This window comes from Solea senegalensis, unplaced genomic scaffold (assembly GCF_019176455.1).
Source record: "Solea senegalensis isolate Sse05_10M unplaced genomic scaffold, IFAPA_SoseM_1 scf7180000015796, whole genome shotgun sequence".
NCBI lineage: Eukaryota > Metazoa > Chordata > Actinopteri > Pleuronectiformes > Soleidae > Solea > Solea senegalensis.
Window position 1 is genome coordinate 70,355 of NW_025321455.1, and position 13,942 is coordinate 84,296.

Here is a 13,942-nt window from a genome sequence, read left to right on the forward strand (position 1 = left end):
TGATTCCAACAGCGAGTTAAATGCGCAGCTAAGACTATCATGGTCAACATCTACATGGATGTTGAAATATCCTACAATTATGATTTGATCTGTTTTAAGCACCAACTCAGATAAGAACTCAGAGAACTCTGATAGAAACTCTGAATAAGGTGCAGGTGGACGATAAACTGTGACTATCATAATTGGTTTCTGTGATTTACAACTAGGATAAGATAGATTAAGAATAAGGCTTTCAAATGATGAATATCCTGGTTTGGGCTTGGGATTGATTAATAATCTAGTATTAAAAATGGCTGCTACTCCTCCTCCTCGGCCTGAGCTTCTAGGAATATGGGTATTAGCATGAGTGGGTGGAGTTAACTCATTTAGACTAACGTAATCGTCTTCATGTAACCAAGTTTCAGTTACACAGAATAAATCAATACAATTGTCAGAAATGAGATCATTTATTAAAACAGATTTTGAGGAGAGAGACCTTATATTTAATAGTCCACATTTGAAAGTGGTATTATTTGACTCTATATTATTGTTGGTATTAATCTTTATTAAGTTAGAATGTCTAACTCCTCTTCTGTTTGTTATTGATTTATTTACTTTATTTACTTTAGTTTTTACTTTAGTAGGTCGAGGGGCAGACACAGTCTCTATGGGGTTTTTAATAGGTGACTGCTCGAAAAGAAGCACAGAGAAGCATGAAAGACTGCAACTCTGTGTCCTGGTCTCACCTCTGGATTGTCATGGGTTTCTAATAAAATGCCCTAAGCTGCTAGATAAGAGAGCTGCTCCATCCAAAGTGGGATGGACGCCGTCTCTCCTCATGAGACCAGGTTTCCCCCAGAAATTTTGCCAGTTATCTAAAAACCCAATGTTGTTTTCTGGACACCACCTCGACAGCCAGCGATTGAATGACGACATGCGGCTATACATGTCATCACTGGTTACATTGGGCAAAGGACCAGAGAAGATTACGTTGTCAGACATAGATTGTGCATACCTACACACAGACTTAACATTAACTTTAGTGACCTCCGATTGGCGTAATCGGGTGTCATTACTACCGACGTGAATAATAACTTTACTGAATTTACGATTATCTGTAGCCAGCAGTTTCAGATAAGACTCTATGTCGCCCGCTCTGGCCCCGGGAAAACACCTGACTGTGGTCGCTGGCGTCGCTATTTTCACGTTCCTCAGGATGGAGTCACCAATTACCAGAGTTGGTTTCTCAGTCTGTGTGGTGCTGAGAGGGGAAAACTTGTTTGAGGTGTGAACAGGTTGGTGGTGGACAGGACTCTTAGGCTTAACACTACGCCTCTTACTGCGGACAGTCACCCAGCTGCCCTGTTTGTCTCCCGGCTGCACGGGAGCTGCTGGGGGAGCTAATGCTATGTGGTCCGCACCGACTAGAGGGGACTGGCTAACTGATTTAGCTTCTATGGTGCGGAGCCGAGTTTCTACTTCACTAAGCCTCGCCTCCACCCTAGCCAGCAAGCTACATTTACAAGTACTTTTATCACTAAAGGAGGCAGAGGAGTAACTAAACATGTGGCACACAACACAGGAGAGAGCAGGGGAAGGAGAGGGAGAGAGAGAAGCCATCGCTGCTAAGCTAACTTTACGCTAGCAAAGAAAGAAACACTGTACGTGATCTACGTAAACAATAGAGTTTACGCAAAAGTAGCGGGTGAAAGTATTCGTCTTAGTACTAGTATTACTGATCGTTCCAGTAGAAGAGCGCAGGAGACACACAGCGTAACACCAGTGGAAGCACAGGAAGTGACACAATATCTATATCAGTGGGGGCGATATCTGAGGTTACCGCCCCCACTGATATAGATATCAGATATTCATGTGTTCACACAGTGACATACAGACGTGATCATGTGACGCAGAGATCAGAGACTTCAATTAATCCTTCACATTTCAGGTCTTTCATTTCCCTTTAATGTTGAGATGCTACAGTGAACATCACCATCCAAACAACAACAACAACAACATTGTAATAACAACAACAACAACAACAATAATAATAATAATAATAATACATGTAGCAAACAACATAGACAGACAAGGTCGTGTATATTCATCAGTTACTGCAGAAATGTTTAAATTAAGTAAGAGAGGAAACACACAAGTAATCAGATTACTTTTACAACCACACAAAAACATGTTTACATGTTCACACACACACCTGTGTGTGAACAGCGTCCGTCCCCTAGCTTAGCTTAGCTTCTGTGAGTTGAAACAGGAAATAAAACTGGATCATTTCCTGTGAAATGTACTTTTTTTTTTACATTGCTGTCCCGTGTGTGTGTGTGTGTGTGTGTAGATTACAGATTACACACAAATGTTTTTAAACAAAGAAAATGGAAGAAAACCAAAATGGCCGCAGTAGATTGAACTCATGAAAACGTTACATTGTTATCATAGTTACACGCCTGCCAGCTGCTAACTGTTAGCATGTGCTTAGCAACGCCTGAACCACAAACACGTGGAAAACTTCAGTTACGGCGAGTGTGATTTAATCTAAAGAATTACAATAAAATGGACTTTTGCTGCTTTCACATCTGCTTTAGTAGAATTGTTATAAATCTCCGCTTTCATTCGTCCTTCATCTCTGAGCGACAATCAACGCGTTCATCCGTCGCCATGGAAACGAGAAAACTGAAGACAAACATGGACGTTTGTTTAACTCATATCTCACACTGATTAACGTCGCGGAAAAAAACACTGAACCGTAGGACGAAATGAAAGGGTTATTTTCTTTCACTTGTGTTCACATGAACTAACACAGATGATGACAAACGTAGGAATCCATGAAGTATGACAGCGTCACGTTTGAAATCCTGTTCATGAACACATCATCACAGTCACATGACCACTTTAACAATGTCCTTACTAAAAGCTCTTATTCATCCATTCATCTGTCTTTTCTTTTCTCCATTAATCGATCAGTTGTTTGTTCAGAAAATATTGATCAGTGTTTGTCAAACTCTGAAATGACGACGTTCTCAAACGTCTCGTTTTTGTCCACAAACACAAAATGATGATGTTTGAATGATTTCTTTGTTTTTATGGAGCAAAGAAAACAGAAAATATTCACATTTAAGAAGCTGAAAAATCACAGAAAATTCATCCAAGATTCATCCGTTCATCCACAGGTGACATGAAGGAGGTTCTGAGCCAAACGCGAGGTTCTGATGTTTCCACGTTCCTCACATTCCACTGAGGAACATCTGCACAGTCTCAGCTTTGTTTCTGGATCGACTTTTTCCACACGTCATCATCATCATTGAAACTCTGACCTGCACTGAGTCCAGAACCGAGTCCAGAACTGAGCACACACACGAGCACGTCAGGTTCCTCTGACCTTTCACAGACATTATTCTGTGACTGTGATGAAGGTGAGTCAGCAGATTATGACAGTAGCAAACTGCTCTGACAAACGTTTATTTTAACTTGAGGTTCTTGAATGACAGAAACACAGATCCAAAACATTCTTGGCTGCTTCAAGAGGTTCCAGAGGACTTAGGGACTCTAAGAGACTTCTAACGTGTTCTCATGTGTTCTATCACAAGCAGGATTCTAGAATGTTCTAGAGGGTCCTAGACTGTTGTAGTCCTCTGTTGCGATGAGTTGTGCTCAAAAGCGTTGGAGGTTCCACAGAGTAACAGTTCTAATGTGTTCCTTCACACACTGGAATGTTCTGAATGTTCTTCTCCAGGACTCTAGAACGTTGTTGAGTCTTTCAGAACTTTCTCACACATTCCATCACACACAAATTCACAATGTTGTTGGAGGTTTCTGGAATGTTGGAGGGTGGAATCCTCCATTCTGACTAAGAACAGGGGGAGTTCTCAAACTCTTGAAGAGGTTCTACAATTGCGGGAGGCTCAGAAAGTTTGAACATGTTCAATTACATAGAACCTTTGGATGGGCCTTGGTAAATGTTCTACAACGCTTGTGTGGCTGAGACTCATGAGGAGTTCTACAATGTTCTTGATTGTTCTGGAGCCTGTGTGGTTCTGTTCTACAAGCTGGGTGATTCTTTAGGTACTAGAATGTTGCTGATTGTTCTAGAGCCTGAATGATTCTGCTCTAGAACCTGGGTGGTTCTTTAGCACTGGCGGTGGTTTCACAGAGAAGTCGGGTCAGATCCCGCTGTTGTCCTTTGTTTTGTGAAATTTAATTAAAGCTCCCTCTGTCACTGAGAACAACTGAGCAGTTCCAGGACCCAGAACCCTTGAGGACAGTTCTAGAACCTGGTGCTGTGGGCAAAGCTGTCGGACATGATGATGTTCTTGTAGAAATTGTCAGAACGTGTGGAGCAGTAACCTTTCACCTTGTCAATCATCTGGCTGACAGGGAGGATGGAGGACGAGGACGAGGACGGCTCCATGTCTGAGGAGGACGAGGACGAGGAGACACACTTAGGGCTGGTCTGGTTGGAGTAACTTTTATCTGCATCCAGGAAGCAAAGAAAGACAAAAACACAAGGATTAACGACACAAAGTTAGTCTGAGCTGAACGTGTTTACATACAAATCACTGACGAGTGACATTGTTTATAAAATGTCAAGTTCATGAAGATTTCAAAAATATGATCAACAGTATTCCAGCAGCAACAATCTTCTTTATTTTACTACTCAATCAGTACCTGATGACTCCAGGTGGGGGCACTAGTGGCATGGTAACGTAAAGTGAAAATGAACAGCTGAAGAAGAAGGAGCTGACGATGAGTTACAGCGACAGAACGCAACATCGATGATCACACAAGTGTCATGACTTACTCAACAGTTTTGAAATATTTTACAATGCAAGCCAACTTTATTTATAAAGCACTTTAAAAACAAAAAAGTGCTTTACATCCAAGATAAATAAAACAATAAAATACTGTCGAAAAAATACAAAAAAACAAAACATACAATAAAAGTAAATTGGGTCAAAAGGTCAGAGTAACAATAAATGAAAAACCGTCAACATTGTTACTTTAAGTGTAGATGATGACTAAACGTGTTACTGTTATCATTAATCAGTTAAACAGGAAGTGACAACAAACGTTTACAAACGTTAGGAGGGAAATAAAGGTCATCAAACAGCTGCTGAGGTCAAACACTGACGACCTTCAGTGACAGAGCAGAAGTTACATCACACCGCCTCAGTTACTGTAAAGGTAACTGTAACTAACTGTAACTGTAAATATAACCGTTACTGTAAATGTAAATAACTGTTACTGTAAATGTAACCATAACTGTAAATGTAATTGTTACTGTATATGTAACTGTAAGTGTAAATGTAACTGTTACTGTAAATCTAACTAACTGTTATTGTGACTGTTAATGTTGCTGTAAAAGTAACTGTTAATGTTACTGTAAATGTAACTAACTGTTACTGTAAATGTAATTGTAATTGTAAATGTAACTAACTGTTACTGTAAATGTAATTGTAAATGTAACTGTTACTGTAAATGTAACTGTTAATGTTACTGTAAATGTAACTAACTGTTACTGTAAATGTAATTGTAAATGTAACTGTTACTGTAAATGTAACTGTTAATGTTACTGTAACTGTAAAAGTAACTGTTACTGTAAAAGTAACTAACTGTTACTGTAACTGTAAAAGTAACTATTAATGTTACTGTTACTGTAACTGTAAAAGTAACGGTTACTGTAAATGTAACTAACTGTTACTGTAACTGTAAAAGTAACGGTTACTGTAAAAGTAACTGTTACTGTAAAAGTAAAAGTTAATGTGTCACAGTGTCAAACACGTGTTAGCGTGGATCTGCTGAGGCGTGCTTGTTTCTACAGCCTGGACCACTCTGGGGGTGGGGGGTGGAGCTGAGTAAACCCTCCCTCTCACAGTCACCCAGGCTGAGAACAAGGTGAACTAATGACATCACAACGACTGGCCAATCACAACACACGCAGTGGCTGCTGTCCCCAAAATGTCCAGTGGCAAAGTGTCCAATCGAAACAAAGCATCAGAGGTCAGAGGTCATTTTATCGCCCAACAAGCATTTTGGGGAAAGTCACAGCAGAAGCAGCAGGAAGTCATTCAGCCAATCAGCTCTCGCTTTACCTGTGACAGTCCTCCGCTCTGCTGCTATTGGTGGGAGGAGCTTTCTGTTTACCAAACACAGGTAGATACACACAGTGAACGTCTCATGACAGGAAATGAGTCACAGTGACAAACATGTTGTTAACCTTTGACCTCCTGCAGTGATTCTAGAGGAAGTGACCTGTCATGACAAAGTGAGCAGTTCCTGTTCAGGGATTTTGTGTGTGTGTGTCTCACCTGTGTTACTGTGTCGTTTGGTGAATGGGTTAAGTGTAGCTTTAGCCTTTGACGTCCAGTTTGCTGTGCTGGAGCTGAACGAGCTGGACGACAGAGACTTGCCCAGGTTGTCTGAGCTCACTTTCTTTGTGTTGTTGGTCGCCGTCTTACTCCAGTCTGTAACACACACACACACACACACACACACGCACAGACACACACACAATAACACAACAATAATCAATCAACACATGCTAATTGATCGACTCTCATCTCTGTCCCTGAGCTTTTGACCTCTGCAGGATGATGTCATCAGAATTGAAAGTGACGTCAGTGACACAGAACACAACATTCAGATAATCTAATCTAATATAATCTAATATTCTCAGCAGAAGGTTGTTGCTTTCACTTGAAAAAAATGACAATATTTCATGGGAAAAAAAATATTCAAAAAAGGTGAGAGACGGACAGATACCTGAGTTGTCTGACAGCCTGAAGCGTCCACAGCACAGGTATCTCCTCCACTGCTTCTGGACATTTTCCTTCATGGCGCAGTGGAAGATGAAGATGAAGAGACCTGAAGGAGACAGAGGACAGTGAAGACAAAGAAGCAAGAACACATGAGCTCCTCGTGTCACTGGCGTGTACGTGTACATACCTTGCAGCGAGTTGAAGATGGAGAACAGGTACATGAAGGCGAGGCTGACGGGGCCCCAGGCAAACAGAGCGAAGCCCCACGTCATCCCGAGCAGGAAAGTGAGGCTGATGACGCTGCGCAGGTTTCTCAGAATCTGCATCAGAAACACAATGTAAACCAACAGTAACTGGAACCAGTTACAAAGAACCCAAAGAACTTTAAAGTCATACTTAAGTATGTACTTAAGTCATTTACAGAAGCTGCAGGTTTTACTGCTGTTACACACAGCACCTATTTAAACACATGTTGTGAAGGTGATGACTCAGCTATTTTCATACATTGCCGTCTCACCTCCTCTCGCAGCGAGCGGTTGCTGCGTTTACCGTTGCGGCCGCAGATCTGCAGCATCACCACCACGAACATGGCCACGTTGAGCAGGAAAACCACACAGAAGTAACCGACGCAGGTGACGTAGAAGACCACCTGGTTCTTGATCCAGCAGCTGAGGACACAGTGAGGACACGGTGAGGACACAGTGAGGACACAGTGAGGATAATGTCTTTGTCACATCCAACACTCACAACTCGGACCCCTCCCCCGCCTCCACTCTGCCGTACTCCTGCAGCCCGTACGAATTTTTGTCCACCGCGACCACGATTCCCACCACCACGGCAGGAAGACCTGCAAAAAACCACAACCAACACATCAACAATTCAGTTACCATGACGATGCATACTGATGATGTCACTTTCATTCACAACAATGAATCAGAATCTTTTTTCTTAAAGAAAACTAAAATATCATTTGTCGCCCTTCATGCTATATGCCTACACCTCGAACATGAGTGCAACCGCAAATTATCGAGCAATATCAGCTCGGACGTCACCTGGGTCAACAAGGTCTGCATCAGGTGTTGAGGAAACAATGCAACCTAAGTAGGCTAAGTAACAAGGTACTGCTAACAATCGCAAATATTGACATCACTGAGACCAATAAGTTCAAATACACAGCAGCATCAGTGGTCCTTGAGAAGCTTGGTTACAAACTGAAAAACAATAAGGAGCAATACCTTTCATGGAGAAGAAGGCTAGAGGCTAAAATCAAGACAACAAGGAAAGAGGTGTGGTAAAGAAAGAGCTAAGAAATACAGCAAGCTCCAGGGTCTACTCTCAGTAGCAAGGCAGTAAGACCCTAGACCACTAGGACTGAGCCTGAGCAATACTGGAAGAGTATATTGGAAAAAGAAGCATCACATAACACCAATGCCAAGTGGTCGGCAGATCTGAAAGCAGACCACAGCAACATTCCAGAACAAGACTCAGTTAAGATCACAACGGCAGACGTCCAAGATAGAGTGTCCACAATGAAGAGCTGGTCAGCAGCTACTCTCCATGAACGCCTAGCAGCACAAATGAACCAAATGCTGCTGTCTGGGACCCACCCAGAATGGTTGACCAAAGGCCGGACAGTCCTCATCATGAAGGACCCCCAGAAGGGAGCAGTACCATCCAACTACTGACCTATAACCTGCACAACATGGAAGCTTCTATCAGGCATCATTGCTGTGAAGATGAATTGGCACATAGTTCAATACATGAGCAGAGCCCAGGAAGGAATTGGTAGTAAGTGTAGACCATGCAAAGATGCCCCTGAGACAGTTCAGTTCAGCTCATCACAGCAGGGTGTTGGATGCTGGATGGGAAGACATACATGGAACACCACAAGCAATTGGCTGGACAAGTGTATGGGAACATCTGCACCGAGGTTGGACTGGAGGTCGCAGGATCACGATGGAAGACACCTGCAAAGGTGATTGATAATGACAGGGCCAAGATCCTATGGGACTTCCAGATCCAGACAGACAAACCTATCCAAACGGACATAGTAGTTGATAAGCAGCAGAAGAGAGCAGTAGTAATAGACGTGGCAATCCCAAGTGACAGCAACATCAAGAAGAAGGAACATAAGAAGCCTGAGAAATTCCAAGGGCTGAGAGAAGCGCGAGAGAGTAAAAGCAACTGAGGTCCCAGTGGTGACCGGAACACTAGGGGCTCCAAGTGACTCCAGAACCACATCTGAGATCTCTGTTCAGGAGAGGGCAGTCCTAGGAACAGCCAAGATACTGTGCAGAACCCTCAAGCTCCCAGACCTCTGGTAGAGGACCAAAGTTTATAAACATATACATATATGTATGTACTATATAAATACATATATGTATTTTTAAATGTAATAAAAAATATAACAAATCAAATGTTATGATTAATTACAATTGAACCACCACCACTGTACAAAAGTAGAATTTCTCTTATTTTGATGAAGTTCTGTGTTGACCTCTCACCCCAGCCCACGACGCAGAACTTCAGGATGTATCTGCGAATGTAGGTGTTGAAGACTTTGACCAGAGCGATGTACATGTGGATGGACTCCAGACCCATCCAGGTGAAGGTGGTGAGCAGGAAGTAGTGCAGGAAGACGGCCACGGACACGCAGAGCCAGGGAGCGTCCAGAGCGGCCAACCAACCGTCGAGCAGGAAGGTCATGTTGAGGAAGAGCAGCGACGAGCTGAGGTTCATCAGGATCTTTGACGGATAGTCACGGCGGATTTTTCTGGAAAATGAAAGAAAAAAAAATTCTGAACCGGAGTTTGTGTGGACAAACCTCCCACTCACTCCACTGAGCTCCTCCCACTCATCAGAATGCTAGCTCTACACTAACTCCACGCAAACTCTACACTAACTCTTAGGTAGCTCTACACTAACTCTAAGCTAACGCTGCACTAACTCCACGTTAAGCCTACACTAACTCTAAACTAACTCTAAGCTAACTCTACACTAACTATAAGCTAACTCTACACTAACTCCACGCTAAGCCTACACTAACTCTAAGCTAACTCTACACTAACTCTACGCTAACTCTACGCTAACTCTAAGCTAATGACTAGTGATGTGTCATTAGTGAACGTTTCGTTCAAAATGAACTAATCTTTTATATGACTCGGGAGTAATGAGTCATCTCAGTGAGTGATTCGTTCATTTTCATGCAGTACCTTCCTTCGCCACATGGCAGACAGCTGCATAAGCTCAGCAGGAAAGGAAACAGAAATGATTAGTTCAGGATTCACTCAACTGAGCGAGCGTCCGTCCTCAGGTCATGTGACAGCTACCTAGTCACTGTCGTGCTGTTAAACAACAATGACAGAGAGGATACAGGACACAAGTCACTTTATTGAAGTGTGTATTTGCTTTCCTAGGGTTTCATATGGTTTGAATTGCATATGGCATTTTGTTTATTATACTTTGTCACCTGAAGAAAACCATGTTAAGGGTTTGAGAACCGCGGTCTTTTTTTACAACGCCCACAAGAGGGATGCAGCGCCAACCGCTGTAAAAATGAACGAAATGAACGAAATGACTCAAAAAAAGATTAGTTCAATTTACTGTCCAAGAGTAAAAGATCCAAAAGAGTCAGTAAGAAGAGTCGAACTTCTCATCACTACTAATGACATTCCATGTTCCATGTCTGCTAAATGACATTCCATGTCATTTATTGATTTCAGCAGACGCTTTTATCCAAAGCGACTTATGATAAGAGCATTTCAACATTTAGGTGCAAACAAGAGCTAGAAGTAAGTGAGTACTTCGAGTAAGCCAAACTATAAAGTATAAAGTGCTCGTCATAAGTGCGATGTACAAGTAAGCACTTAGTCAAGGTAGAGTCGAAAGAAATGTGTTTTTCGTCGGCTGAGGAAGATGTGGAGGCTTTCTGTTGTCCATTACATGGACTTGAACATTACATTACATTGTCCGGATGTCGATGGGGAGCTCGTTCCATCAATATGGAGCTAGGACAGCAAACAGTCCTGAGTTCGGCGAATGCCTCTGCAATCCTCTCAGTGAGGGGGCAGCAAGCCGGTTTGCCGAGTGGGCGGGCTGGGGTGTAGGTTTTGTACCAGATGTAGGCTGGACCGGAACTCTACGCTAACTCACACTAACTCTACGCTAACTCACACTAACTCTACGCTAACTCACACTAACTCTACGCTAACTCACACTAACTCTATGCTAACTCACACTAACTCTACGCTAACTCACACTAACTCTATGCTAACTCACACTAACTCTACGCTAAATCTATCTAAGTCATAATTTGTTGATATTTTAATTCACTGCCTGGCCAAAAAAAGAAGTTGCCACCCAAAAAAAGGGTCACATGGTTGGAGCGCCTATAGCTTTGATTACTCACTCATTCACTGTGGCATTGTTTCCATAAGCTACTGTAATGTACAAGATTTATTTCCGTCCAGTGTTGCATTGATTTTTCACCAAGATCTTGTATTGATGATGGGAGAGTCGAGCCACTGAGCAAAGCCTTCTCCAGCACATCCCAAAGATTCTCAATGGGGTTCAGGTCTGGACTCTGTGGTGAAAATGATGTCTCATGCTCCCTGAACCACTCTTTCACAGTTTGAGCCTGATGAATCCTGTCATTGTCATCTTGGAATATGCCCATGTCATCAGGGAAGAAAAAAATGCATGACCTCATTCTTTGGGCACATGATGTTACTGAACCTAGACCTGATCAACTGCAGCAACCACTTACCTGTTCGCTTAGTTAAATCCAGGTGGCGACTTTTTTTTGGGCCAGGCAGTGTATGTCTATATACACACATATATATATATACTGTATATGCTGTATGTATATATGAATGTTGTTTTTTAATTTGCCACATGTGATTTTCTCTCTTGAATATGGAAAGACTGACTGACTGACTGACTGACTGACCGAATGAATGTACGAAGAACATGTGAGACTCACTCGAAGGCGACATATGTGAGCAGTGTAGCGGCGGAGAAGATGGCGGAGACGCCGCAGCCAATGTATGTGATGAAAGTCAGAATCTTGTTGTTCTTTGAATCGATGTGAGCTGAGACACCAGATATGTCCTGCAGGGGGCGACAGCGAGAAACATAGTAACATGAGACTTTCATGTATTTGTTTAACTGTGTAAATGTTGTTATCACTTAACAAATCCACATTACATGAATCAACATAAAAATTCAGTTGAACTGAAACAACAAAACTCACATGGTCTTTATTCAAATTAAACCTAGTAATCACGTTTTTGTGTTTTTGATATTGATGATTGAATATTGCTAGAACATATTAAGAACAAAAACCTAAATCACACATAAATGCTATAAAGTTATTTGACAACAAAATAGTGTTAAACGTTAAAGAAAAAAAAGACGTGTAAATATTCAAATATAAAATATTTATGTGAAATCATACACACACACACAGTCGTACCATAAGGATGCCAAAGTGTGTCATGTGATCGCACAGACACACGGTTTTGTTGCTGCTCGACTGTTCAGACACGCTGCAGCCGTCTGCGTTCCAGCCACCAGCTCCATCTAGTGACATCACCGTGTATTACATGACAGTGATGAGCTCTCGTCATAAAACACATTGTTGATTTCAATGAATAATTCCTTCTTTTTTAAAGAACAGTAACAACACACTTACTGTTGAGAGAGAAGTCCCAGAACATACACACTGGATTCAGAGTGAGCTGAGAGGAAACATTACATTTAACATGATTAATAAACAATCATAATCAGCATGATTAACAAATGACTCCACAGACGCTCTCACAGACACTCTCCCACACCAAAGTCCACAGAGAAAATCAGTGATTTTAGCTGCTGCTCCTCTGCTGCCTCTGCTGTGTGGTCACTGATGTTAATCTGAACGTTGGATTTAAAACACTGAAGTTACAAAACAAGACATTTGAACTTCGTGATGGAGGCAGCAGTGGATCAACAGCTCTTGAAAACGATTGATTTTCTCTGTGGACTTTGGTGTGGGAGAGCGAGTGATTTACAAATGTCTGAATAACAGTGAGATAAAGATGTGCTCATGTGACGTAGATGTAAAATCTGTGGGTTTTTTCCTGGTGTCCTCAGGAACAATCATGTCCAAACCCAAACTGTCCCTCTTAGTGTTGAGTTCAGGTGTTGTCAGGTAAATCTGACGCAGCAGGACTGAATCACAGCTCAGTTTTTTTTATTAAAGCACAGAGTAAAAATATAATATGTGCTGTTTCTGCTCACCTGCTCTGACAGGTGCACAATCTCAATCTCCACAGGATCCTTCAGGTCACTGATGGACAAGTTCCCCACACTGCTCGCTACAACATAGCTGTTCAAAGACCGACCGTCCTGCTCCCGCTAGAAACATCGCAAACAAACACGTCAAGCTCACCAATGATGAAGATGCTTCTGTTCAGTCATGAGACCGGAACACTGACCTGGAAGAGACTGGTCTTTTTGAAGAACATGAAGTTGATCCTGGACAGAACTGCTCTGTTGGACTCAGTGAGAGAGACGCTGGACAGCAGAGAGGCAGGAAGTCTGACCTGAGCCACAGGGTCAACACTCTCCGACTCAAAGACAACCTAAGGAAGAAGAAGAAGAAGAAGAAGAAGAAGAAGAAGGAGGTTCTTGTTTCTTCAACATTGAACCTGGTAAAAAAGTCCTTAGACCTGTGGAGGACACACATGTGACCAGCTTTACCTTAGGGTTGGTGGTGTTGGTGGGTATGAGGGCACTGAAGGACGTGCCATTGAACACGGTGGTGTTAAATGTTGAAATCCCTAAAGCTAGATGTCTGGAAGTGATGCTGATGGACGGACCATTGAATTCCACCTTCTGAGCGAGTTCATCCACCGTCTTCAGAGCTCTGAGGAACCGAGACGCACAAGTTAGAACCCCGAAAACATCTTCTCAGGTTCTTCAATGACTGAAGAACATCACTGATGATACAATAAAGCAGACAGTATAACACAGTAGATTGCAGCAGAATGCAGTAGAACACAGAAGAACACAGTACAATGCAGCAGAACACAGTAGAACACAGAAGAACACAGTAGAACGCAGCAGAACACAGTACAACACAGTACAACAAAAAAGAACACAGTACAACACAGAAGAACGCAGTACAACACAGAAGAACACAGTACAACGCAGTA

The 13,942-nt window shown here is 42.3% G+C and overlaps 1 protein-coding gene across 1 annotated transcript; it reads right to left on the reverse strand.

Moving 5' to 3' along the window:
* Nucleotides 1–1,921: 1,921 nt before the first annotated feature.
* On the reverse strand, nt 1,922–13,696 carry LOC122762555 (adhesion G-protein coupled receptor G6-like; the record flags this gene model as incomplete). Its single annotated transcript, XM_044017767.1, has 13 exons — nt 1,922–4,461; nt 6,297–6,452; nt 6,751–6,852; nt 6,934–7,066; nt 7,264–7,414; nt 7,494–7,593; nt 9,251–9,519; nt 11,728–11,855; nt 12,220–12,326; nt 12,439–12,484; nt 13,026–13,142; nt 13,223–13,369; nt 13,488–13,696. Coding segments are annotated over 13 exons (1,871 nt in total), but the record flags the coding sequence as incomplete, so codon positions are not given.
* Nucleotides 13,697–13,942: the final 246 nt, after the last annotated feature.